The sequence below is a fragment of the Tarenaya hassleriana genome, unplaced genomic scaffold (genome assembly GCF_000463585.1).
Source record: "Tarenaya hassleriana unplaced genomic scaffold, ASM46358v1 Cleome15, whole genome shotgun sequence".
Lineage (NCBI taxonomy): Eukaryota > Viridiplantae > Streptophyta > Magnoliopsida > Brassicales > Cleomaceae > Tarenaya > Tarenaya hassleriana.
In genome coordinates, this window is record NW_010964923.1 from 1,593,967 (window position 1) to 1,619,972 (window position 26,006).

Consider the following 26,006-nt stretch of genomic DNA (forward strand, 5'->3'; position numbering starts at 1 on the left):
TAAAATCCTAATTTCATTTTTCAATCAAAAATAAAACTAAACTTTATAATCATTGTTATTTTTAAACATAAATTCTGATATAATATATCACAATATCATTACGTAATAAATTTAAAAATAAAAATGATTATAAAATTTAAATTTATTTATAATTCAAGAATCAAATTGAGATTTTATTTGTAAAAAAACAAAGTTCGAATTTTATTGCGTGAAAATTGATTAGTTCATATATTTTTTTAGAATTTTTTCAATTTTTTAAAACAAAAGTTTTTTTTTCAATATAGAAAAATTGTATACATACAAATCCATTTTTTGTTTCAGCATTCGATTTGATTATGCATATCAACTCCCAAATAAGTTGAATCATCTTGTTTGTTTCAGCATTAAGACAAATTTTTTATCAAAAAAAAACATTAAGACAAATTTTATTTTTTGGGTTCTCGAATATATCGGTATAATAGACTGAAAGTGAAACACATGGTCCAATCCTCATTTATTCGTAGATAGCAATAACTAATAAGATTACAAGAAGAAAAATCCAATATATATACACATATATAATTGTTTTAGTGTATAAAATGATTGAACACATATAATTAGTCTTCATAAAACAAGGTATTTATTTTTCTAATAAATTTTTTAAAAAAAGTTATTTGATAATAAAATAGTTGCCAATAGAGGATACAGAGGTGGTTAACCTATTACTTGGCATTATATAATATAATATATGATTGGTGAAACAACTCTCACGGTGGGTTTTTAACCAATTTTGGTTACAAAAACTAATCCTCTAATTAAATAAGACATGCCCGAATCCTTCACATATGATCAACGGCGTTAATTTGACATAAATTACTTACATTTAAAGATAATTAACATTGTTGACATATTATTTGATCGCAAGTTCACAACAAATAAACAAGACTTCAGAAACGGCGAAGAAAAGTAAAGAGGGAAAAAAAATTAAAACTTGTCTATTCGTTGATCAAATAAAAGGAAATATTTGTTGAAAAATAAATGTGTACTTTGCAGATTGAACATTTGTTGCCAAAAAAAAAACTTAAGAAACGAGAGAAAAAAAAAATGGAAATGGATTATTTATAAAAGAAATGAAATTTTTTTTAGAAACATGTTAAAGAAACAAAATAAAGAAATAACTAAGGCAGAAATAAATAAAAAATCGAAAATGAGTGGAAAAAAATAACAAAAAATGTAGCATGCCGAAATTTATTTATTAAAAAATAATAACAAAGGAAAAAATAGTAAAAAAAAAAAACAGAAAACAAAAGGGTGGGTATGCAGGCATTTGGATAATGGATATCATATAATATATATATATAGATAGAATCAATGTCTGAATCTGAAAATATAAGTTATAACTACCAAAAGACAGGCAAGGTCTAAAAATCTCTTTTGTCCAAATATAGGAGCTTCAATTGTACATTGGAAAAATGGAAGCCTTTTTCACTTTACCCATCTTTCTTTATTTCCCAGTCTTTTCAGGATAATTGGCTTTCACCCTTTTATATGAAATGAAGCATGATGATGCTGCTGGTGATGGTGATGATGAACTTGTCCTTTCAGGACGACGACGACTCGCCCCGCTCAGCTTTAGGCTCTGAGGTTGAGGTTTCCATGGAACCCATATGGATACTTTTCTCAGTATCTGCAATTTTCAGACATCGAGCAGAAGTATATATCCTCAGATCATCAGAGATTACACATATATACACTTTTATATATGTATGTATGTATAGAATGCGATAACATAGCAAGTGGTGTTGAAGAAAAAATCTCACTTTTGTCGGCCAAGAACTCGTCCCAGCTCTGAGTTCGGAGCTCGCGCTTCTCCTCCTCCGACAGCTCAAAGTTTGGTTCTTTTCCGCACAAGAAAGCAGCCCTAGAGATCGACCATTTCCAAAATCATTTCATTACTAGTTTGAATCAATAACGAAAACGAAATACTAACACGGGAAAACGGGTACGAAGCATTAAAGGATCTCGGAAACGAGCCTGTCGTATAAACGAGCAGCTTCTTCTCGGGAAGAGAACGTCCCCAAATGGATCTGTTTCTTGTCCACTTCTATGGCAGCTACCCATTCCATGTTCTTGAAGTAGACCCCTCTCATCGAACACGGTTCTTGGTTTGGTGGGTCTGTCACTGCAAGAAAAGATCGTGAAATCATCATGAAACAACAGAAATCATTCACAAAAAGGCTCTAGTGAGAAAGGGTTTATAGCTATCAGGCGAGAATTATACCCGAAAATGCTGATATGTGTTGAAGCTCTTTCAGCGAGAAGGAACCAGAATCATTCGACGAGACGGGCTCTACTTTTACCGCAAGGGGTCTCGGGATTGGTGGGTAAAACACTTCTTTGATTTTGGAGTTCTGCCAAACCCAAATGAACCAGCAGAAGTAAGTATCGACGGGTAGGAGCGTATAGTAGAGTGTACAACTCTAAAAAATGCATGAAAACTCGACCGAGAATCTCATGCAAGTATCTTCTATTTGCGTATTCTACACGAGAATTTCACGTAGATACGCAAACAGAAGATACTTGCATGGATTAGCGTCTTACCTAAAACGTCATATACGTGAGTAAAAAATGCCCTTTTCGACGTTAATATGGTATTTTGTTAACGTGGTTGATCCGATAAATCGCCTAAACCACTTAAACAGAGCATAATCACAACATCAAACCCAGAATTTTCGATTATTTCCTAAACACGACAGGGCAAGAAAGCAAAAGACATGCAAATTCGGATGAGAATCATGAGATATTATCGAAGAACAACACTTTTTTTTTGTGTGTTACCTCCTCAGGATACTCTATCGGCGGTAGAGTTCCTTCTATCGGCCCACGATTTTTATAAACTTCAGCGTCGGGGTTCCGTACTCCGGTGGTATATTCCTCGGAAGTTAAAAATGGAAGCGGAGTAATGAAACTAGTCGGTCCTACAAAAGGGCATAAACCTAGCGGTTAAAACTCCACTCTGGATCACAAAACGTTCGGTAAAAGCTGTCAATATACAAATGTTAGGTCACAACAGAGACAATGCAAAAACACCGCGATGAATATATTACCGCAGCAGTTCAATAGCCTACGCTTTCGGAGGCTCACCATTGCAGCTTTCGGGTCTTTTCTCCACTCCTAAACACCGGCAAAGAGATACTAATCGGTTAGGAAAACAGTCTACATAAGCAAAGTTCAAGAAAGGAATGACTCAGATACCCGAAAAGGTTTATATACAATAGATGATGATGATGAAAGAAGCTGCCTCATTGCTAGTTTATGATTCAAAAGGAAATCTTTTCAAGCATTGTTTTCACAAGGGGTTGTACTCTCAGCCTAACAACAAGAACATAGGAATTAAATGGAGTCTTTAGATAGAGGGGAGAGGATGAACTGAGTTCGCCCGTTCAAGCCCCATGAACTGTATCGGATCCCCACATGTTTTTTCTTTTCTTTCCAGGCCACAGACAGAACATCTAGACAAATTCAAATCCCACGAGAAGATACTTCAATCCCTAATCACAATCGATTAATGCCCTTACAGAGAATTCATCAACTTCACCGTCTAGGATTCGTAAGCGTACGTATATAAATCCATGGAATTTAATATGCGATTCGTGCGGAATGGAATTCTGATTGAATTGCAGACGAAAAGGGCACCTTGGATCATACGAAAACAATCAAAATTACACATTGAGCCACGAACTCAGAAACCGAAGATCACGAAAACCTAGAAACAAACAATTCGAAAAGGGAAAAAAGAAAAAAGAAAAAGACACGAACTCAGAAAACCCACATGACAAATACGACCAAAGATCAGATTTTTATGTCGTGTGAAAACAAGATCGCCATCAAATGCAATAAGAACATCATAAAACGCAAAAGGAGAGCACACCCATTACACAGAATCTCAACAAAAACCGACCCATTGCATCAAAATCCAATCTTTATACCTCGGAAGAAGGAACGCAACAAAGGAAAACACCAGAGAGATTTTCCCAGGAGACGACAATCTGAGCGATAAGAGAGTAATTGAGCGCTTTATCAGAGAAGAGGATGAAGGCGGCCGCTGCTAGCTTCACTGTCTTATATAGTTCGAGCTTTTTTTTCCCCCTTTTTGGCTTTGCATAAAAAAAAAGGGTTGTGATGTTGGGGCACATGCATCTGCCACCTTTTGGCCTCTTTTCATTTTGATTCGTAAAAATAAGGAGATTAAAAAATAAATAAAAAATATTTAAAAGAAGGAAAAAAATTCGAATATAGTGTAATATATACATATATATATATATATATATATATCGTATAAATAAAAACCATGTATGAAATGGTTGAATCGAGAAAGGGACCGTGTGATTCTTCTTCTATTGTATCTGTTTCCCCATTTTGGCCTTACAGTCGCCTTGGAGTTCTAAATCTAAATGGTTTTTTGATCACTAAAAGCTTCTCCTTGCCTTCACTAATTTTTGTTGATTCTTCTGTACGCTTCATTCTTTATGAAAACATCCATTTGAAACAATACTTTTGGAAAATGTTAGATACTCTTTACATTATAAAAACTTTTGTGTTTACTTGTTTTTCAAATATACTAATTCTAAAAAAAAATACTTTTAAAAATTATGGCGCGAACGATATGGAAACAATTATCGCGCGCGAACAATAGATAAATTGACATTTTAAATAAATCTGCTAAAAACTGATTTTGAATAAATTTTAGTTTAAAAAACCCATGTAAAAAATATTATATATTAACCATTTAATATATATAATATTGTAAATAAATACAACAAATAACAATTAATTTTATAAATAAACGATTTTTTTTTATAATCAGAAAGTTCATTGACATTTCAGCCCACTTAATCCTCTTGCGTCCGGAGTCGGTCTTTAATCACGTAATTAATTGGGTCTCCTCCTCTTTACAAGTGGAATCGAATCAGAACCTCAAAGGAATTTTGCCACCTCTCAACCATGGGACCACCAACTAATTATTGATATAAATAAACGAAATTACACTATATAAAAAAATCTTATTAAAAAATTAGAAAAAAATATTTTAAGATATAGAAAGTATGAATATGATGGAGAAAATAATATTTATATAAATAAACGAAATTACATCATATAAATATTATTTTCGTCATCATATTCATACTTTCGATATCTTAAAATATTTTTTCTGATTTTTTAATAAGATCTTTTTTTATATGACATATTTTTTCTCCTAACATATGAAACACGACAGATATATTGGATCATCTAACATCATATGTTGTATGAATTTTTTTCTTGAATAATAAGATGATTTCGAGGCATTGCCATATCATGTGTTTCACTTAATTTTGATTTTTTGGAGAATAGGGTCAAAACGAGAAGAAGGGCAACAGTACAAAAAGATATAGAACCAAAATGGTAGTAATTGAGGATGTTTTTATTAGATATGTTTTTTTAAAAATTTATATTGACCTTTTCTCGATATATGTAAAAATGTTATTATAATTTATGACAATTTTCTATTTCTATTTGCATTTAAATCGGGAAATTTCTATCTGTAATTCATCTTAGATTCTCACTTTGTATATATATATATATATATATATATATATATATATGTGTGTGTGTGTGTGTGTGTTCAGTTTCTTTGTATTAATGATTTAAATTAGAGAGAATTAAATTGTTCAAGATTCCAAATTAAATGCATACAACAACAACAACAATAATAATAATAATAATTTATATTTTGTGTTATCTTTTAAACACATGTAATTGAGTTGTTTTGAAGTAATTTTTTCGAGTTCACCAATGCTTGAGGTTAATTTACAATGCATTCATTTCGATAAGCATTATTAAACTTGATTATTTGACTGATGAAACTATATATATAGTTCCTAAAAAATACATTAGAAATAGTTATGTGTCTAAAATGCTTAATATGTGTACACTTGTAATTTAAATATTAATAATTTTCATGATATATATAAATTTTGAGCTGTATCTCATCAGCTTATATAAATTAAATTTATCATTATATAATAATAAAAAAGTATACTAACATATATTTACACAAAACTATACAAACACACACACAGAACAACAATGCCTCAATACCAATCCCAAGATATATCATTTATTATATATTTTCACAATGATATTAGGCCATTATAGAATTATGCCTGTATTTTATAACAAGATTAATCATTTTTCATTTTATTAAGATAGAAAACGAAAGTTAACATGCTTTTTTACTCGTAAAATAACAGATTTAAATATTTTCGTTATTTATTGATTTATTTATTTTTATATTTAATTTGAATTTTCATTATTTTAGTTTTAAGAGTTCTATTTAAATTATTTTCACTCAAATATAAGTATATGCTAATTTTATATAATAAAAAAATCGAAATCGGTCAAATGGGAACACAGAAAAAGCTGTGAGGTGACCATGATAATGGCTAGTGATATTCCACCCAGATTCCCACCGGCAAATTTCCACTAATCTGAACCGTTGATGTTTAACGAGCACACTATCAACGGTCCAGATTTCTCCGCGTCCGTCTCTATATCAAATTCGTCTGCATCTGAACTTGGCTCGTAGCAGATTCTCACTGGATCAGAGAGAAAGGGGTTCCCAATTCCACGAGAGATTGCATGAAAATTCACAAAGGTTTAGTCGGATCGTGAAAGAGCATTGCGCGGCAAAATGGCTAATCCACACCGGCTCTCACGCCGCGGCGGATCTCCGGTGATTGGCCGGTTGGCTTTCGTCACGTCGGCGGCGGTTCTCCTCTTCTTCAGCTTCTCGTTTCTCTTCGCTTCTGAGTACGATCCGTCTGATCTCCATGTCTCCGTAAGCTCTCTTTCTCTGTGTCACGGATTTCATTTCTGTGGTTTTTTCTCCGGAAACAAACAGGGATCTAGTGGCGGCGCTTTCTAGGAAATGATTTGGTACTAAGACTTTAAGGTTGAGATTGAATGTGCATTTTGTACACCAGCTCCTGTCATTTGTATTTGCATTAATTATAATTGCATCCGTTTTCGATTCAAGATGTCAGTTCCAGTTGGAGCTTAACGTAAATCTGACGAAGATTCTGCTTAATTTCGGAATTAATTTCACTTCTTGAGCAATATGTATTCACTGAAGTTATTAATCTGTCGATTAGGGCGCCGATTCGAAATCAAATGGATTTGGATTCACCAGGAGATCCATATTGGATGTGAAGTCGGATCCGCTCAAGCCACGCTTGATCCAGATCCGGAAACAAGCTGATGACCACCGGTCTCTGGCTCTAGCTTACGCGTCATATGCGCGGAAGCTTAAGCTCGAGAACTCTAAGCTCGTTAGAGTTTTTGCCGATCTTTCAAGGAATTACACGGATCTGATTAACAAGCCATCTTATCGTGCTCTGTATGATTCTGATGGGGCTTCGATGGATGAGACAGTGCTTCGGAAATTCGAGAAGGAAGTGAAGGAGCGGATCAAAATGACTCGGCAAGTGATTGCCGAAGCCAAAGAGTCGTTTGATAACCAGCTCAAGATACAGAAGCTAAAGGACACGATTTTTGCGGTTAACGAGCAGTTAACCAAGGCTAAGAAGCAAGGGGCTTTCTCCAGCTTGATCGCAGCAAAATCAATACCGAAGAGCTTGCATTGCCTTGCGATGAGACTAATGGAGGAGAGGATTGCTCACCCGGAGAAGTACACCGATGAAGGGAAGCCTACACCTCCAGAATTGGAGGATCCTAAACTTTACCATTACGCTATATTTTCAGACAATGTGATTGCGGCGTCCGTAGTGGTGAACTCAGCCGTGAAAAATGCCAAGGAGCCATGGAAGCACGTGTTCCATGTCGTGACCGATAAGATGAATCTCGGGGCAATGCAGGTTATGTTTAAATTGAAGGAATATAACGGTGCACACATAGAGGTGAAAGCAGTCGAGGACTACAAGTTTCTAAACTCATCGTACGTACCTGTGTTGAAGCAATTGGAATCTGCGAATCTTCAGAGATTCTATTTCGAGAATAAGCTCGAGAACGCCACAAAGGATACCACGAACATGAAGTTCAGGAACCCCAAGTACTTGTCTATACTGAATCACTTGAGGTTTTATTTACCCGAGATGTACCCGAATCTACATAGGATACTGTTCTTGGACGACGATGTGGTTGTACAGAAGGACTTGACCGGGTTGTGGGAAATTGATATGGACGGGAAGGTGAATGGAGCAGTAGAGACTTGTTTTGGCTCGTTCCATCGGTACGCTCAATACATGAATTTCTCCCACCCGTTGATTAAAGAGAAGTTTAACCCGAAAGCGTGTGCGTGGGCATACGGAATGAACTTCTTTGATTTGGATGCTTGGAGGAGGGAGAAGTGCACTGAAGAGTATCACTACTGGCAAAATCTGGTAAGATTTTCTCTGATTTGAAATCCTAGTCTGCTATATTGAATGGTATTTTGATAAATTGGATTTAGCTTGAACCAGCGCATCACAAGTAGAGTTTATGGGTCGGGTATCCGGCCTCGGCTTCATCCTCTCGGGTTTTCTGGGGATATTATCTCAGTCTCGATCGCGCGAGAATGAGCACCCAGATACTGCAGTTGAAGTCGGATACCCCGTTTGGAACCCAAACTCACAGAAATTTCAAATATTTTAGGGATATATTGATAATTTTGTGCAAATAGATATAGGTATTATTGTAAATAGATTTTATGAGAAAAGTATTTAGGGAATCGGTCCAATTCTATCTCTCTCCTTTCTTTTGAAGAAAGTAGGGATCCCAAATAATCGATCTTTCTTTTAGTTAGAAATATAAACGTAATTTTATTCTAAATACACGGGTACCCGCGACCGCGAGTAACCTCTCGTGGTTTGAATTTTGAAAAAACTGAACTGGAATCTGGAATCCAGGTCTTGGCCTTATGGCACCCGTCTTGGCGGCGGGCACTCGCCCAGTCTTAAGTGACAACTGACTAGTTATCATAAATGCAGAACGAGAACAGGACGCTGTGGAAACTGGGAACACTGCCGCCGGGGCTGATAACGTATTACTCGACCACGAAACCGCTGGACAAGTCGTGGCACGTGCTCGGGCTAGGATACAACCCCAGCATAAGCATGGACGAGATCCGCAACGCGGCGGTCGTACACTTCAACGGCAACATGAAGCCGTGGCTTGACATTGCCATGAACCAGTTCCGTCCTCTCTGGACCAAGCACGTCGACTACGACCTCGATTTCGTACAGCAATGCAATTTCGGCACGTGATTTTACATATATATATATATATATATATCGTATTTTGACTCGGGAAGTGAAGAATTTCGTCACGTTCCGTTGGAGGTTTAAGGAGGGAATCACTTAGATGCAAAGCAAGAACCGAACTGTTTCTATTCAATAAGAGGAGGGGGTCCATTTCTTGTGGGGGGTTTTTAATTAAGATTTATTAGGTCGTTATTAATTAATTTGGAATAGTTTTACGCAAATTGTTCATTTGGGAGCAAAAGTGTTGAATATTTTCAGTGTTACACTTTGTTATATATATATATATATATCCATTTGGTGCATGTCAAAGGTAAGGTTGTACAAAGTGCCGAAGTCATTTACCCTTTATGCTGTGTTGAACGTTCAAACATCATTTGTCCACTTTGGAAAATGGTGATACCAATGATTTAATACGAGTTTTATTTCGGTTCGGTTATACAAATGAAATATGATTGTAGTGTGTTTTAAAAAAAACAAATTAACCAAATAGGCCAACTGTTTTTTAAGAAATGATGATTATTTTTAGAAAATTTAATCCAAATCAAAACAGATATTTCTTTAAAATAAAAAATCTAAACTAAACAATAACAGAATCAAAATCCTCATTTTCTATAAACATTATTCATCGTAATACTTAATAAGTATAGGTGCCAAAATGGAACTTTGTTTTCATTTTTCCCTAACAATAATTTCTTTTCTAATTTATTTAGCAGATATTTTTACATATTTGCTCTTAGCTATCATGACTTAACTATAAAAGTAACCATTGGGTAGTCAATAGAAGCTAGGGAAAAGCACAAGATATAATGAATATTTATACCTTTGCACCAATTTGCAAAGATATTATTTTTTTTTCGTAAACAAATATAAAATGAATATTTATTGAAATATTAAATTATCCATGAAAAATAGACAGAAAATATACTTGGGCTTAGGAAGTTAGGGAAAAGCACAAGATTCTAAGTGAACAAATTCTTACGCCTGAATATTAAACATATGCAATTAGTTTCTTTAATGACAAACCCATTAAAAATTCAAATAAAAAATAAGTTATAAAACACTAGTTTTACCAGATTCTTACTACAAAAAAGTTGAAGCAGCATCGTTTTATAGACCATGTGCTTGTGTTGTGTTTCAGCTTTAAAAAACAAGCTCTGTTCACCTAAACTGGCATCTTCATCACAAGCTGTCCATCCATCACACTGCAAAACCGTTCAAGTAAACGATGTCACGAAATTCAAATGGACGTACCCTTTTCCTCATTCGATCCGTTCGTCGATTTCGTGTAAAACGTTTCGGCCTATGTATGATCCAAAAGTCTGCAACTTTTGTTAACAATCTACAGCAGAAAGAGGCAAAAGATGTTACCTTTTGACATAGTAATAGCAGAAGTCGGCGAGGATGAACGTTTGAACAATCTCGGCCAGTAGAGCGGCCGGGAACCACAAGTAACCGGCCCCTATCAGCCATAGGTACTGTCCTCCCGTCTCGTAAACCTGCATTTCCCCCGATCACTAATCTCAGCAACTCAGTGTGTTTCCTGAATTATATTGTTTTAAGTTATGTACAAACAAGAACTTGCCTGGATAAGCCAATGAGCGCATGCCAAGAATCTTGCAATCCCGAGCGCAAACACGTAGTGAGCCGTGAATGGCTCTATCATCTGAAATGAAATCCGAGGAGAAAGTATGAGTTGTAACAGCAAGAACTGATAAAAAGGAAAATACCGCTCAAGTATACATTAAACATGATCAACAGATACGAAAAATATATGCAGAACACAAGAATCTTTCTGCAGATGGGTAAACCTTGGCATTTTGCATCATTCGAAGCTGAGGAAGAACGGATACAGATTCCGAGTAAACGCAGAATGCCCACATGACCCGAGTTACGAAACCATGAGTAATAGGATTGATGAGCAATGCAAGGACAGCAGATGGCACAACCTGGAAAGAAAGAAACACAGTTTACCAGATAGCGCTTCCTCGGATCATCTTATTTCGAATGGAACAGAGACACGATTTACCAGATAGCAGATGGGGACATTGTCGAGCTCCTTGACATAAGACGAGTTCAACTTGAACCGGATCATATAGATGACCCATAGGGTCAATACAAAGGTGGCGAGATCGAGAAACGTATGGATGTCACCTTCCATGTTTAGGCTGCAGATCAGCCTCACAGCAAGAAATAGTGCTGTGACTTCTTGGGACTTCAAAGAAAGACCTAAACATGTTTAATAATCCAAAGCAAGAAGTTACAATTAAGCATATTGCATAAAGATACCCAATTGAAAACAAAAACACCAAATTGAGCTTTTGGATGAACAAAAAATCCAAGATTTTCAAGTCTTAAAGGAACTACTTTGTGAAAGTTTCAAACTTTTCTAGGAGTTGAGGCAAAAAGTTTGGGTTTTTAAACATCCACAAACAAAAATCAAACTTCCAATATATATATATATATAGCATGAAGATACCCAAATGAAAAACATTAAATTGAGCTCTTGGGTGAACAAATAATCCAAACTTTTCAAGTCTCAAAAGAAATACTTTTTGAAAGTTACATTCCCAAGCCAAAACCAAACTTCCAATATATATATATATATGTATGTATGCATATTGCATAAAGGTACCCAAATGAAAAACACTGAATTGAGCTTTAGGGTCAACAAAAAATTCAAACTTTTCAAGTCCCAAAGGAACTACTTTATGAAAGATTCAAACATTTCTCGAGTTGAGGCAAAAAAAAAATTGGATTTTTTAAACATTCCCAAACAAAAAACCAAACTTATTCTAATTAATCATTAAATTTTTGCTATCCTGTGATAGAATTTCTAATAAATAAAATACATACACCTGTTGAAATTCACACCTATCACATCATCAATGGTCAAAGCGTCTAAGCAATGACCAAAGCCACAAAACTCTTAATTTCATTAGTTAGAGAATTAAAACTCGTGATAGATCGCATTAAACGTGATGATCAATGCACAATTTCAAACGAAAACCCAGAAAATAAACCCATAAAAAATCTGAAAAATTCGGGAGAGAAAGGGTGAGGATGATACCGGAGCAGGTCTTTTGACGGGTGAGTTTGTAGATCAGAACAAAAATTCCGGCGGCGTGAATGGCTTCGGAGGCGACGAAGAAGTGGTTGTGATTCTTCACTGTGAATCTCAGAGAGACGACAAGGAGCAGAGACAGGATGATTCCGAGAGCTGTCTTAACCTTCTTCGATTGCCTTCTCAACCACCCGAAAAGGACGCTCACTGCAGAGATTCCTCTTCTCTTCCCCATTGTTATGCCCTCCTTCTTCTTCACGTGTTCTAGAGAGAGAAAAACCTATATTTCTCTTTCTCTCTCTCTCTCTCTCTCTCTCTCTCTCTCTGTAAGGGTTTTTGTGATGCGTTGCTGAAAGCGAAGGAAGTACGTTTTTTTTTTGCAGACATGAGGAGGGAATAAGATCGATGACGTGGCATCTAGGTATCGGATAAAAGTAGCCAACAAGAATTTGACACGTGTGATGAGAGCATATTATTTTCATTTTGACTTCAGTTGCCTTTTGCCTAGGTTTGGAAAAATAAATATCTTATTTGATTCCTTTTACATTTTTTTTTATTATGGGTCAATGTTGTTTCTTTTGGAAATATTAGAATACGATATTCTTCCTTTTTTACAAAGAATTAAATACTGATATATATATATATATATAGGTCCTCTTTTAATATTATTATTATTATTATTATTATTATTATATTTATCTTTTTTGTTAACTTAGTTTTGTTACTCGTTTTCAAAAGATTTTGAGATTTTCCCCCGAAAATATAAATACGATCGTGGAGATTATTCTAAGTAAATAATCATACAATTAAGGAAAAATTTACAAGCATCTTCACATATATATATATATGATCAAATTCATTTGAATATATACTAGAAAATGAACATACGCAGCGATAAAACTATATATATATATATATTATACGTATATATGCTACTACATATCTAAGTGGGAATGGTCCCGTTGACCATTAACCATTTTTATCACCACGTGAGACACTCGAATGATACGTGATTGACAAGTACAACTGTACAATGGGTAATCATTTTTTTTTTGGTAATCGGTATTATGAATCACGAACCAAAACATATCATGACATCGAATATTAATTTTTTGATATAAATTATACATTTATTCTTTAAATTTAAAGTTTAAACTCGGGACGGAACATACATATTCACTTCCGTATCACCGGTTAAACTACTTTAACTTTAGTTACCATCGGTAACCCTAGAAAATAAAAAAACGTATTAGTATTATTTTATATTTTGTTCACGTGGACCGTCTAGAAGGTCATATATTTATATATATGAAATGAAATTATCCACGGCAACGGTGGTGTTTATGGCAGCCACGTCTGTATTTGTGAATAGGCTCTGGCTTTTGGCGCTTCATATTCTCCGGATAACATCCCGGCGGCGGATTCGGCCCGTGGCATGGACTCATCACCCCCGGATTTATGTATTTCCGGCCACCGGAATCTGCCATCACCACCGCACTCATCATCATCACCATCACCACCATCATCATATATATCACCCCACCCTTCTTCATCTTTTTTTTTTGGCCCCTTGTTTTGATTGTATTTATTTTGTGATGTTTCGTTATGATGTTTGTATATGTGTGTGTATATATAGAGAGATGTGTTTCTTAATTTAAGGATGCCCAATGATATATTTGGATAGATAGTACTTAGATTTAGGTTTGTGTGTATTTGTTGTTCCCGTTTCAACGTTTTTTAGCTCATTCTCATAAAGATGTATACTAATTTTGGTTTAGGTAATGGTTATTATTGCTGTTTCTTTTAAAATTTTAATAGATTATTACACAATAATATGTATTTTTTGTTTCCTTAAAAAAATAGGAAAAATCTTATAAAATTTTCCGAAAACTTTATAAAATGTGCCAAAAAAATATATTAATTTTTAATTTGATAAATAAATATATCAAATGTTGAAATGTATCATCTCAAATCTCGAAATTGAAAGTAAATTTCTATATATCAACGAAGTCGTTAAGATCAAAATATGAAATTGATAGTTAAAATATGTTAAAACTCGTCTAAGAAACAATTTTAAACAATTTGAGTAGAATTATGGGTGATTTAATTAAAAACTGTATATAAAATTGTTTTTATTTAAATAATTGAGGTATTTTTTAAATATAATATATTCATTTGTCAAATTAAAAGTTGTATTTTTAATCATAGAATTCGCAAATTTTCACAAATCTTTATATAAAATATATCTATAAATAATGACAAAACTATAAGGTCGTGAATCCGACAAAGAGTCCTTTATCATCTCTTGTTGATGATAGAACATGCATGAAGGACACAACAGAAAGGAACAGAAAGCTACCAGCTTTTGAAGACTGTGATCATCAAAATCTTTAAATATACAAAATATAATTTCCTTTGACAGAATTCTTGAATCTATGAAGACATGACAGTTTAAAGATATGTCCGAATCTAGGAAATGGAATCTTTTCTAACACAAAGTTAGAATCCAGATCATTCAACACCACAAATTTACAGTTCTCTTCTTCCCTCTTCATTTCATCTTTCTGATGTGACAACGACATCCAAAATCAGAACTGTCTGGGAAAAAATCTCTATAACTCTCGATTCCTATGTATGCCCATGTATAATCATCTTCCATGAAGTCTTGTCTCTATGTTTCAGTTGCCATTGAAGCTTTTCTTGGTTCTTCCAGAGGGCGAGACACGGACCAAAAGGCAAAAGCTCTCTAGTGTGGGACGACGTAAGGAAGGGCAAACATACCTACAGATTCGATCCTTGTGCCATGGCTCCACACCATTTGTCTCTCGGAGGAATTCAGCTCGTGATGAAGAATCTTGACGGATTCTCGGTTACAGAACAGCCATTCTTGATCATCTAAACCCGGTGTTCTGTCCATTTCGGGTATGGAAAGTATACGATCCAGAATCACGGAATCTTCATGAGGGGGTCTCGTTGAAGCTTCCATGGCTGCAGGCAAAGGGCTTTTCGAGCTGATTAAACCGTTCTTTAACCCCACCACATCAGAATCTGTCTCGTGCTTCTCTGTTGGAGAGGAAGAAACCGGCCTCCGCAACTTATGGGGTCTACTTCCGCTGTCTGTAAGAAAATTCATAGAACATAGAGTACATAGTCGATATAATATACAGACATGTAAAACATGGTTTATTGTAGGACTAACCATGCAGAAAACCGTTTATCTCAAGCTCCTTTCGTTTGCCAAGATCTCCATCACCGGCTAGCATCTGGCCAGTGATGATACCTTTGGACTGCCCGTTGCTGAGCTCACCCTTCTCCTTCGATTTCTCTTCCCTTATCTTTTCTTTATCTCCGGCTTCATCCTTCAGCTCGCTTTTGCTAGCCCGATCTTTACTCTCGTGTCTGTCCAGCTTATAATTGCTTTCCGGGGTATATTTACTTTTGCCAGTTCCCTCTGAATCTATTCTGACATTCGTGGCCTCTGATGGTTTAGCAACTACATTCTTGGCATTCATTGCCTCCTCAATGTACTCACCACCATTAACAGCAACATGCGTAATCTTTTCCTTTCCATTAGGTTTCGGGTGAAAGCAATCATTTCCATCATCAGTTCTCGAGTTTATTTGAAACTTTTCCTGATCCACAAGTCTGATTTTCTGAATGATTTGCCCTCCAAATCCATTTTTCTCCTTTCTTTGCACCGAAACCCGTAAATGACTGGAATCCATCTTATCATTTACCGCTCTACCATTAACTTGTGTACCCTTTTCCTTTCCATTGGATTCTGAGACAATGCAAACATTTCCATCATCAGTTCTTGTGTGTATTTGAACCTTCACCTGATCCACAAGCCCGGATTTCTGAACAATTTGGCCTCTTGATCCATTTTTATCTTCTGCCCAATTTCTTTTTGGCAAAACCTGTAAATGACTGGAATCCGTGGCACCATTGACCACTCTACCATCAACCTGTATATCCTTTCCTTTTCCATTTGGATCTGGCACAAAGCAAACATTCCCATCATCGATTCTCGTGTGCACTCTAACCTTTGCATGATTCACGAGTCCGATTTTCTGAAAATTTTGGCCTCCCAATCCATTTTTCGCTTTCTCCACCATTATATCCGTCAAATCCTGTAAATGGCTAAGATCCACTGTACCATGAACCATACTATCATCAACTTGTCTACTGTTTCCTATTTGGTTCGGTCTTGGGGAAATGCAACCATTTCTACCGTTTGTTTTAATGTGAACCTGAGCCTCTGCCTGATCCACGAACATAACTTTCTGAAGAACCGAACCTCCCAATGCCCTGTTCTCTTTCTCCACCATTCTTTTCGGCAACCCCGATAAATTACAAGAGTTGATCACACCATTAAACGTTCCTTCATCAGCTGCTGTATTCTTGTGTGCAATCTGATCTCCATTTGCTTGTCCTTCAGCTCTGATTCTTCTAACCACTTCCTTAGCAACATTAGGGTTCTCAGAGTTATGGTTCTCGGTCTGCAGCCCGTTTGAATTAGCTGTAGCTCCATTGACAGAATTCAGGTGAACTTCGGGCTTTTTCTTATCGTTTGAAGTTACACGATTTTTCACTATGTCTTTGCCCTTTTCCTTCCGATCCTTCTTGCCATGGTGTTTTTCTCTACGATCTTTCCTTTCTTTGCCTTTTTCTTTACTTCTATCTTTGTCCTTCTTAACCTTTCCATCTTTCTTTTCTCTATCCTTACCTTTTTTATGCTTCTTCTCCGTGTGCTTCTCCTGCAAACCAAACTTCCATGAGACAATGAACATAGAGATGTATGAGAGAAAAAGGAAGAAAATGTAAGATGCCGGGCCAAGATGTAAGAGTACGAAAACCCTTTTGTTGCGGAAAAAGACGAAAGAGACAGAACAGCAAAACCATTTGTTATGGAAAAGATGTGTTGAGATGTTATTGTATCGAAGTTTCTTTCTTCATCGTCTTTGTCATACCGTGTCAGAGGTATGGAATTGGAAGTCATTTACATTCCAAAAGCAGTTCATGAAAAAGAGACTATTTTAACGGAGTTGCTGTCACGGGGACATAGGGATGGCTTTCCTTATCGGGCAAACGTTCCATAAAATGCATGATAGATTCATTAAACTAGTGTTGATACCGTTTCCTCTAGAGCACTATATTTCCAAACCCGACATTTCATTCCTAGAAGACTTCTGTTTTGACAGAAAACCCGACATTCCATTCCTTTAGTGCCCCAACACTGCAAATCTTTTGCCCAGTAGCATACCCTAAAAATCACAAAGACTTACCCTAAAAATGCCCATGATGAACAAGGAGATATCAATTCAATAACAACAGCAGCTTCTTAGTCACAAGTTTATTTGGAGTCTGGCCGCATAAATTCCAAATTCGTAACTCAGTATAAACAAAGAATGAAATAACGGTTAAATAAGAAAGTTAAGGAATTTGCACCTTTGAAAGCACGTCTACATGATCAATCACGATCTTCTTCTCATATCCCGGTGGTGGAAATGGGTAGCAACGGGACATTAGGGATCGAATGCAGAGGCTGCCCAGGTGGGGTTCGTCCACTTCTACTACCAGTTTCTCCGACCTCTGTTCCGACACTGGAACATTCTAGAAACTAGAAAATCTATCCACCATGTCCTAACACTCACTACCACTGTATGATCCTTCAATGCATATATGACTCCAAACCCATCAAACCTAATAACTTCATCAATGTCAAAGCTCACCGGTCCAAATAACAGCCGGCGAGATTCAGATTTTTCTATCAGACCAACCAGAGGATATATCACCTGCCCATCATCATCATCAGCAACCCAAATCAGAACACGTATTTTTCCACAACTACAAGGAAATGTAACAGTCCTAAGGGCAGATTTCCACCATCTGATTGGAGAACAAAACTATATCTGATGCTTTTTGCAACAGATTGTGAAATTTGCAGCGTCAAGATTCATTGGCCATAATATTTTTTTTCCAGCAGTAAAAAATATCCAAACTTTAACCTTCAATTTGCTGCTTAAACAAAACTCCAAGAGCTGAACTTAACAGTACACAGCAATAGACCAGCCAAACCCTAGAAAGTCGCCGTCTTTTTTTATAAACCAGAACCAAATCATCGAGAAAGTTGCAAATCACCATATTATATCCGAAACCCAAATTAAAGAGACCATGAGATTTATATGCTAAACACAACCAAAAATTTTAAAAAAAAATCCTATTTGTAAGGGAAAGGCACATGAAATCATAAGTTTTTCCAAAAATTGCGACTTGGGTCAAGCATTTAAACAGGCGATTTCAGGGATTTTGAAAGAGGGAGAAAGAATAAAGAGAGGGATCAATCAAAGTTCCGTTCTTTCTTTTCCGCATTCCTTCATATGCACACAAACAAAACATATATACATGAACACATTGTGTGTACCTCTCTATACACACACGTTCAAAAGGGTACATGTGAAGGTCTTTGACAATGTGTTTTTTTCTCCTGGTGTTTGTTGATGCTGACGAAATCTCTCTCTCTCTCTCTCTCTCTCTCTCTACCCACAAGGGAAGAAAAGAAATTTGGGACGAGGTAGGGGTAAAGGGTATATATAAAGGGGCCACCCAGAGAGAGAGAAAGACGTGTCACGGAGGTGAATAGATTATTTATTTATTTTTTTTATAGTTGGAAAAAAATCCAAAAATAAATACCCTAATTTTCAAATTTTTTAAAAAAATATTAAATCTTTTATTTTATCAAATAAATATTAAACTTTTTAAATTTGATAAAACAAATATTTAACTTTTCTATAATTATCAAAATAAATAAAATGATTGACATAGTATAAAGAGACGAAACACGTCAAATTATTTTACTTAGTTTATTTTTTACCATCGAAAAATGTTTATATATTTTTTTGGATTACTAAAAAAATTTAGTATTTTTTTATAATCTCAGAAAAAATCATATATTTTTTAGATCACTTAAAAAGTTTAGTATTTTTTAAATTCGTTTAAAAAATTTAATATTTATTTGATAAAATAAAAAGTTAAGTATTTTTTTTATCAAAATAAAAAAATTCAGTGTTTTTTTTAGAATTTTTTCTTTTTTATATAAAGGGTTTAGTATATAAGATTTTAGACGTTTAGTTTTAGGTAAAGGTTGAGACTTTACAGCTTTTATTACATGGGTTAACTGAACTTTTCAACAATGGTTAGAATTGTTGGATGTATGTGTACATATATATATATATATATGTGTATGACCAAAAGAATTATAATGTGAGGGAAGAAAGAAATTAATCAATTAATTAAAGATGTCCGCATCAAATTACAAAGGGAGACACGATTGCCAAGCGTCGATTACTACGCAATTAGTTAATCCCCCAATTAGAAAAAATGTTACCATGGTAATAATGGTGATACATCTCTCTAAATCAACCGAATATAAATCCCAAGTGATTAAACAAATTAAAGGGAAAAATGGGTACCATAATTCTCTTACCATATCCATATATGATTAACCTTATACATCAAATTCGTCGGATCCCAAAACATAAAACAAAGACTCAAACATCTTTGACACAAATTATTTAATCAACCAGTAAAATAAATCTCTTTCCATCTATACATTTTTTTTTTGAATTGGATGGTTAACCGAATCAAAAGCTTTACAGAGTATAGAACCAAAAAAAAAAAGGGCTAAAAGACAAATAGGAAGATCATGTCATCATCATACTTATGTTCTCTCTTCTTTTGCCCAGACAACAACTCTTCACAGATCTGTTCTTTCTTTTTTTGTAGTAGTAGTAGTTGGGTTTTTTTTTTTTACGTACCGTTTCCACGGAGTGTTTCAGAGGTAACGGCTCGGCTGAAACGGGGCGGAAACGGCCAGTAACGGGCGGTCTAAGATGTTGGATTGCAGTGAGGAAGCAATGGCGAAGCCCGTCGACTGTGGCTGTCCAATCGACGCGTGCTGCTGAATCGGACTGCTCACCCATGGTTTCTATATCGGTTAGGACAAGAGTACATGTAATAAAAGAAAGCCTAAAGCAGAGATGCTTTGTAGGAATGGGAAAGCTGACCTGAAGGAGAGAGATAGATCCGGGGCATGGAGGCCATTTTGATCAGGAGGAGAGACAAGTGACCAGAAAACTGTAATGTTTTAAAAAAAAAAGAAAAAACTTGTTCTATGACTTCTTTCAAATACACATTTTGAGGAGATATAGAAAAGGGCCACCTAGGTTATATGATCTTCTTACCAGATGGTTCAGTGTCTTCGTTGACGCCCGAGCAGAACAGAATATTCTGCATCGTAAACCAAACTTGAGTTGAGTGAAAACACCGAGGAGGGTTTTTTTTTTTTTCTGATATCGATTTCATTTACGATAGTTCGATTTGTTTTTATTCAGCTTATGAGGACAGGAATCCGAAAAGCTTACCTCGGTCATACCCTGAGATACACTGTGGACCATTTCTGCAATGAGATGAGAAGAAAAAATCAAGTTGGTGAAACCAGAGTAAGTGATTTAAGGAAAGTAGAGATGGATTCACAAATCTTAAAAGAGATGCTTAGATAACCCTTAAGATGCATCCACGAGACACGGGTACAGTCAAACATCATAACGCCATGCTTAATCTATTTCCTTTTCTTGTTGTCACCCCTACCAATTCTAAATCACGAGTTACACGAGAGAGTGATCCTAACCTAGCTTAGGAGCACTTGGTTTTACACCAAGTGTCAAACCGAGAAAACATTCGTTCCGTTCTGTGTCAAAGTCCCAGAGGTTTAGCTCAAGATTTGGCACTTCTCCTGCAGAATATCACAAAGGAGAGATGAATAATTGACCCGCTGAAAAAAGAAGAACATTTTGTAATATGCATAAACCACAAAAAGGGGAGCAAAACAAATAGTCTCACCCGTATTATTAAGCCTCAGCTCAAGGTCATGAAGTGGATATGAAACCCCCATTGTCATCTGTGCAGCACGAGTCAGTTGAATCTTAATGATTTAAACGGTATGAAAAGAGAAATTCAAACGGGAGGAAGGGAAATCTGAATTACATTGAAAAATGGATGCTGTAGTGCTTGATCTGCAGTTGGTCGTTTCAGAGGGTCCCATGAGCAAAGTTGCTATGAAACCAAAAGAGAAACATAAAAGAAACTGTTAAAAGCACAATTTAATTTTTTAGAAAGGATGAAATAGATCACTCACAGTGATTAAGTCAATAGCTTCAAGGGAAGCATTAGGGATGAGATCAGAAATTCGTGTCCGTGGAAACTGCTGCAAGAAATTATAAAAGCAAAGTAAATAACCATGTGCAATTAAAGAAAAACAGTGTGTCCTCTAAACGAAAAACTAACCCCTGAATGACTAATACTGATTATTCGAGATATGCCTTTCGCTTGAGGGAAAGAGGTCCAGTCCGGGTTACCAAGAACACAACAGATCTTGTATAATTGATCTATTTCGCTGCTCATAGAGAAAGAAACTCTATCAGATTCACTGCATGCTTAGTAAGCCTTGTCATTGTTCCAACATGATCATGGCAATCCAAGGAGAAAGTGTTCACCTTTCACCAGGGAATATTGGGGATAAAGTGAAAAGCTCGGCTAATATTGCTCCCACTGCCCACATGTCTGTAATTCTATTAAACGTTAGGACATTATCCAACCAGGAAATAAAAACCAGCTGTCTTACTCCTAATCTACAAGCTCAAAAAGAATCTGCAGAAGGAAACAGTGCTCACCGACAGCAGGAGTGTATGACGAAGACTGCAGTAAAACTTCTGGAGCTCGATACCTGGACAGAAGAGCCAACTATAAGCTAAGATAATGTTGCCCGCAGAAATACCACCACAAGCATGCTGGAAGGCATGCCAGAAAATGTCAGAAGACATAACTTACCAACGCGTGGAGACATATTCGGTGTAAGGAGGCAATGATGCAACTTCTCTAGCCAGTCCAAAGTCGGCAATTTTCAGGATATTATTTGACACCAGCAAGTTCTCTATAGAAAAGAATCAACATTTGGTTACACATTTCAAGCTATAGAATTTCTTGAACAAGACTGCAGATTTTGATGGAACTTTCTTACCAATTAATAAGATAGCAAAACTATAGAAGCAGAAAAATATACCTGGTTTCAGATCTCGATGGAAATAGCCATTTTTATGCATATGAGCTAGCCCTTGCAGCATCTGAGACATAAAACTTCTTATTTCTCCCTCAGAAAAGGGTCTTTCCCGTTCTTTCATTATTTGATAAAGATTGTGTTCCTAAAAGGAAGTTTGGGAAGGGAGATACCAATATAAGAACAACATCCAACAGAGAACACCTAAAAGAAAAGGAAGATGTTCATCTCTACCATGCACTCAAAGATGAAGAAGAGTTCGTTATTTTCCCTCACAACCTCCTTCAACTTTATGATATTGGGATGATTAAGCTTGTGAAGAGCCTGCATAATATAGCATTATAAGCATCTCTGAAGATAGCCAAAGGGTCTTTGAACTGCCTGTGAGAAAATTCACTGTGCAAGTAATTTTTAGATGTAAGCTAAGGCACGCACCTTTACTTCTCGTAGATTCATGCACTCTTCCCAATAGTAATATTTTCTCTTCATTTTCTTTACGGCAACCTGAGGAGTGGAGAGCAAAAAGATTAAAACGCATGTGAAGATTTGCAAGACAATGGCATAAGATCCATTCTTTTCAAGGGTACTAAGAAAAGCATGCAGAGTTCACAAAGCACATGAAGAATATGAAAGAGAAAATTCAGAGAGACGAGAAAGACTGGGAGAAGGTAGTTCATCAACTTACAACTTCATATGTTTCCATATTGAAGGCCTTATATACACTACCGCAAGTACCATCTCCAAGCTCTTCCAAAACTTTATACCTAAACAGAGAAAAACACGGACCGAAAGGGAAAGCCATCAGTTTTGCACACAGAAACTCGTTTAGATTCACACATATGCAACAGGGAGAAGATAACCTTTCCATTATTTCCCTTTTAGCAACAGCACAGAAAGGAATTTGTCAATTCACTTCTGACAACCTCCACACCGAAGAGGTGTCTACTCTTTTAGCACAAGAACGGCCACCAGTGTGCATAAATGGCTTACCGCTAGACTGTAGCAAGAAATATATATTGTCGACCAAAACCCGCTTTTCATCATAGGACTGACTAAATATAAGCTGAAACGTAAGCAACATTCTTGAATGCAGCCTCTACAAGCTGCAATCAGCAAGCATCATCTACAAGAACAGTTCCATTAAACCTCTGCAAGAATCGAACACCTAATTTCCTGATAGTATCAACATCTAACTCGAACAACTCCCACCTAAAAGAATGTCAAAACCATCTGCAAAAAATAACCAACAACAAAATAATCATGTTAAGACACCCAAGCAACCAAAAATTCACAAACAAATAAATGGGCTGAGGGAAATTCGCAAAGGATTATGCCATTCCTTCAGTAGATAAAACGATAAGGGTAAGGAACGAAGCAACTAATCTGTTCCTGAGAATAAGGAGCCTAAGTTCCCAGACCGGAAGCCATAACCGACTTTATCTCAGGAACACAAAGAACTCAGTTAATCTTGGCATAAGAATCATAAGAAAGATTGGCAAATTCAACAACAAGTCCTACTGATTGGGCAATCTATTGAGATTGAAACGTCTAATATAGGCGAAACAAATGAAAAAAAGGAACAGATTGGTTTCCAAATCACAACAAGATCAAATCTTTTTGGGGCAAACAATTAAAAGCTCTGAAGCTAATGGCAATTAATTTGTTCCATTATTCCTCTCTCATCGGCTCTGCTAAAAAAACACGCACACAAACACGCGAGGAACAAACAAGACAATTGGTTTCCTTCTCGGAGTGCCTTTCTCTATCAAAAATCTTCTATGGAGAAATTTTGATTTGAGTTTATCCATAAAAATTGGCTCTTATGCTCCGAGAAGCAAAACAGATATGCAGGGAAAACCAAAAACGGAAACCATACAACGAAAACAGAGAGACAGAGATAGAGAGAGACCTATTAAATTAATCAGGAGATTAAGCAGAATTCGAGAAGACGGAAGATCTGATGAAAAAATTGCACAGTTCACCAATGTCGTATCTCGGCAGGAAGGGGAGAGATACAGAGAGAGAAGGTGAGGAGGGGAGAGAGAGAAAGTCAGATTGCTAAGGAAGCCATGGGAGAAGAAATTCAGAAGAAGAAGAAGAAGAAACCGAAGGGAAAAGGAAATAAAAGTATAATTCTTGGCGAAATAAAATATTAAAGACGACAATATATATATATATATATATATATATATATATTTAAAAAACATTTATTAAAAAATAATGAGGAAAAGTAGAAACGGGGGAAAATGCTTGGCTGTGGACCTGTGGTGGGGAAGGGGAGAGATTTAATATTAATAAACACTGAATTACGAAAAAGCCCCTGCAATAATTGCCTATTTACGCTCTCAGATGACAAGGATCGACGCGGCTGCATAATGGGCCTTTTACTGGGCCTGGATCTATATATGGGCCTTTGAGTAGCCTTTGAAGTTGACTACGCAGGCCTCTTGGTGTTTGTATATAGAGAATGATTTTCTTCCCATATTTTTATACCAAAAAAATATTTTTAAAGACACAAACTCTTTGAATATATTTTTTTTACGCTTATCAATATCATACAAAAAATCTTAAAATAGACTTCAATCAATACAACTAGAAATTTATATAAAATAAAATAAAATAAAAAATCCTAGGGTTCAACAATGATCTTGCCGGTGGCATGACCTCCAAGGCTTTTGGTCCAACCATCTTCGGCTTTGCTCAGTTCATGTCTCGAATCGGTCACCGTCCTGATCACTCCTTGTTTGACCAGACTCACCATCAGCTCTATCTCCTCTGCCTTAGGGCTGGCTATGTACGGAACCAGTTGCTTCTTGGACAGTGTTACTTTTTGCACCAGCCATGTCCAAAAGGCTCTCGGCCCGGGTGTCAGGTCTATCACCTTCCCGTTTTCCGACAAGTGCGGGCTGAACGCGGAGAACCCCATCCCGTTCGCGCAGTGGATCACCGCGTCGTACTTCTTTCCCGACGGACTCCTGAAAAATACAAATAGCAGATGAACAATATATGCAACGATTAGAAAAAACTATGTAATGAAGGGTGTCAAACGAGTTGGTCCGGTTCGACCTAGTCTAGAACCGTCAAGATCTCAAAACTTTTTGGCCCGATTCAACCCGGTTTGTTTTTAAAACCAATTAGAAAATATTGATTATAATTCGACTCATTTGTCTCATAAAAAAGGAAAATTATAAAAAAAAAATCTAAAATTTTCAATTTTAGACAATCAATATTTAAACTTATCTTAAAAGAAAACCTAAAATCTCTCCATCTTTTTTACCGTATACCACATCAGCAAAAATATCACTTTTTATAATAAATATTTAAAAAAATTCAAAAATAAATATTCTAGAGGTTCCATCCCTTACCCGAGAGATGCTCCTTCCGGAGTTGTGTAATCAATAACCTCGTCGGCCCCGAGGGATTTCACGAGGTCCACGTTCCGTGTGCCGCAAGTAGCAGTCACGTGAGCGTTCCCGAGCTTCTTCGCCAACTGCACGGCGTAATGGCCGACCCCTCCGGACGCAGCCGTGACCAGGACATTGGCTCCCCCCGG

General features: G+C 36.2%; 7 protein-coding genes across 9 annotated transcripts in view; 1 reads left to right on the top strand and 6 right to left on the bottom strand.

Moving 5' to 3' along the window:
* Positions 1-1,311: 1,311 nt before the first annotated feature.
* On the bottom strand, positions 1,312-4,148 carry LOC104808796 (ethylene-responsive transcription factor-like protein At4g13040). The gene is made up of 7 exons (XM_010534606.1): positions 3,969-4,148; positions 3,087-3,153; positions 2,818-2,957; positions 2,261-2,390; positions 2,014-2,161; positions 1,800-1,900; positions 1,312-1,666 (listed from the first exon to the last, which is right to left on the bottom strand). Exons 2-7 carry the CDS (start codon positions 3,124-3,126, stop codon positions 1,581-1,583), a joined length of 645 nt encoding a protein of 214 aa, XP_010532908.1. The 5' UTR covers positions 3,127-3,153; positions 3,969-4,148; the 3' UTR covers positions 1,312-1,580.
* A 2,447-nt stretch (positions 4,149-6,595) lies between these two features.
* LOC104808797 (galacturonosyltransferase 8-like) lies at positions 6,596-9,580 on the top strand. Its single transcript, XM_010534607.1, has 3 exons — positions 6,596-6,859; positions 7,173-8,420; positions 9,006-9,580. The coding sequence occupies exons 1-3, from the start codon at positions 6,713-6,715 to the stop codon at positions 9,279-9,281; spliced, it is 1,671 nt and encodes a 556-aa protein (XP_010532909.1). The 5' UTR covers positions 6,596-6,712; the 3' UTR covers positions 9,282-9,580.
* Positions 9,581-10,235: 655 nt separating this feature from the next.
* On the bottom strand, positions 10,236-12,670 carry LOC104808799 (putative ER lumen protein-retaining receptor C28H8.4). The gene is made up of 6 exons (XM_010534608.2): positions 12,346-12,670; positions 11,305-11,504; positions 11,087-11,224; positions 10,861-10,941; positions 10,647-10,774; positions 10,236-10,480 (listed from the first exon to the last, which is right to left on the bottom strand). The coding sequence occupies exons 1-6, from the start codon at positions 12,572-12,574 to the stop codon at positions 10,441-10,443; spliced, it is 816 nt and encodes a 271-aa protein (XP_010532910.1). The 5' UTR covers positions 12,575-12,670; the 3' UTR covers positions 10,236-10,440.
* Positions 12,671-13,232: 562 nt separating this feature from the next.
* LOC109116491 (protein RALF-like 26) lies at positions 13,233-13,919 on the bottom strand. The gene has a single exon (XM_019202029.1). It carries the CDS (start codon positions 13,890-13,892, stop codon positions 13,659-13,661), a length of 234 nt encoding a protein of 77 aa, XP_019057574.1. The 5' UTR covers positions 13,893-13,919; the 3' UTR covers positions 13,233-13,658.
* A 798-nt stretch (positions 13,920-14,717) lies between these two features.
* LOC104808800 lies at positions 14,718-18,873 on the bottom strand. The gene is made up of 4 exons (XM_010534609.1): positions 18,764-18,873; positions 17,788-18,134; positions 15,539-17,096; positions 14,718-15,456 (listed from the first exon to the last, which is right to left on the bottom strand). The coding sequence occupies exons 2-4, from the start codon at positions 17,863-17,865 to the stop codon at positions 15,086-15,088; spliced, it is 2,007 nt and encodes a 668-aa protein (XP_010532911.1). The 5' UTR covers positions 17,866-18,134; positions 18,764-18,873; the 3' UTR covers positions 14,718-15,085.
* Positions 18,874-19,808: 935 nt separating this feature from the next.
* On the bottom strand, positions 19,809-24,565 carry LOC104808801 (serine/threonine-protein kinase MHK). Of its 3 annotated transcripts, none has more exons than XM_010534610.2 (18): positions 24,363-24,564; positions 23,314-23,683; positions 23,139-23,217; positions 22,889-22,957; positions 22,688-22,777; positions 22,460-22,598; positions 22,228-22,330; positions 22,071-22,123; positions 21,894-21,960; positions 21,685-21,793; positions 21,536-21,604; positions 21,385-21,453; positions 21,241-21,298; positions 21,029-21,133; positions 20,763-20,797; positions 20,583-20,628; positions 20,406-20,475; positions 19,809-20,309 (listed from the first exon to the last, which is right to left on the bottom strand). In XM_010534610.2, exons 2-18 carry the CDS (start codon positions 23,319-23,321, stop codon positions 20,174-20,176), a joined length of 1,305 nt encoding a protein of 434 aa, XP_010532912.1. In that variant the 5' UTR covers positions 23,322-23,683; positions 24,363-24,564; the 3' UTR covers positions 19,809-20,173. The 3 variants fall into 3 exon arrangements, with proteins under 3 accessions (XP_010532912.1, XP_010532913.1, XP_010532915.1); XM_010534611.2 differs by having other exon boundaries at positions 20,174-20,309; positions 21,536-21,601; positions 24,363-24,565; XM_010534613.2 differs by having other exon boundaries at positions 20,245-20,326; positions 24,363-24,565.
* Positions 24,566-24,984: 419 nt separating this feature from the next.
* The window catches only part of LOC104808802 (putative quinone-oxidoreductase homolog, chloroplastic), a 3,057-nt gene continuing 2,035 nt past the window's right edge, over positions 24,985-26,006 (bottom strand). The window contains exons 5-6 of the mRNA XM_010534614.2: positions 25,819-25,996; positions 24,985-25,428 (exon numbers count right to left, since the gene is read on the bottom strand). Coding sequence (XP_010532916.1) covers positions 25,083-25,428; positions 25,819-25,996 — 524 coding nt within the window. The 3' untranslated portion in view covers positions 24,985-25,082. The remainder of the gene's footprint in view (positions 25,429-25,818; positions 25,997-26,006) is intronic.

What these genes read in the sequence shown, in the direction of transcription:
- LOC104808800 (XM_010534609.1), bottom strand. Translation starts at nt 17,865, where the DNA reads ATGTCCCGTTGCTACCCATTTCCACCACCGGGATATGAGAAGAAGATC. An exon ending in ATGTAGACGTGCTTTCAAAG is followed by an intron (nt 17,097 to 17,787) that starts GTGCAAATTCCT and finishes TTTGGTTTGCAG; the next exon opens with GAGAAGCACACGGAGAAGAA. An exon ending in GATAAACGGTTTTCTGCATG is followed by an intron (nt 15,457 to 15,538) that starts GTTAGTCCTACA and finishes ATTTTCTTACAG; the next exon opens with ACAGCGGAAGTAGACCCCAT.
- LOC109116491 (XM_019202029.1), bottom strand. Translation starts at nt 13,892, where the DNA reads ATGAAGAAGGGTGGGGTGATATATATGATGATGGTGGTGATGGTGATG.
- LOC104808799 (XM_010534608.2), bottom strand. Translation starts at nt 12,574, where the DNA reads ATGGGGAAGAGAAGAGGAATCTCTGCAGTGAGCGTCCTTTTCGGGTGG. An exon ending in GCGCTCATTGGCTTATCCAG is followed by an intron (nt 10,775 to 10,860) that starts GCAAGTTCTTGT and finishes GGGGAAATGCAG; the next exon opens with GTTTACGAGACGGGAGGACA. An exon ending in TGCTATTACTATGTCAAAAG is followed by an intron (nt 10,481 to 10,646) that starts GTAACATCTTTT and finishes ACGGTTTTGCAG; the next exon opens with TGTGATGGATGGACAGCTTG.
- LOC104808797 (XM_010534607.1), top strand. Translation starts at nt 6,713, where the DNA reads ATGGCTAATCCACACCGGCTCTCACGCCGCGGCGGATCTCCGGTGATT. An exon ending in CGTCTGATCTCCATGTCTCC is followed by an intron (nt 6,860 to 7,172) that starts GTAAGCTCTCTT and finishes TCTGTCGATTAG; the next exon opens with GGCGCCGATTCGAAATCAAA. An exon ending in ATCACTACTGGCAAAATCTG is followed by an intron (nt 8,421 to 9,005) that starts GTAAGATTTTCT and finishes TCATAAATGCAG; the next exon opens with AACGAGAACAGGACGCTGTG.
- LOC104808796 (XM_010534606.1), bottom strand. Translation starts at nt 3,126, where the DNA reads ATGGTGAGCCTCCGAAAGCGTAGGCTATTGAACTGCTGCG. An exon ending in TAGGCTATTGAACTGCTGCG is followed by an intron (nt 2,958 to 3,086) that starts GTAATATATTCA and finishes GCCCTTTTGTAG; the next exon opens with GACCGACTAGTTTCATTACT. An exon ending in ACACATATCAGCATTTTCGG is followed by an intron (nt 2,162 to 2,260) that starts GTATAATTCTCG and finishes CTTTTCTTGCAG; the next exon opens with TGACAGACCCACCAAACCAA.
- LOC104808801 (XM_010534610.2), bottom strand. An exon ending in TGAATCTACGAGAAGTAAAG is followed by an intron (nt 22,778 to 22,888) that starts GTGCGTGCCTTA and finishes TATATTATGCAG; the next exon opens with GCTCTTCACAAGCTTAATCA. An exon ending in CCATCGAGATCTGAAACCAG is followed by an intron (nt 22,331 to 22,459) that starts GTATATTTTTCT and finishes TCTTTTCTATAG; the next exon opens with AGAACTTGCTGGTGTCAAAT.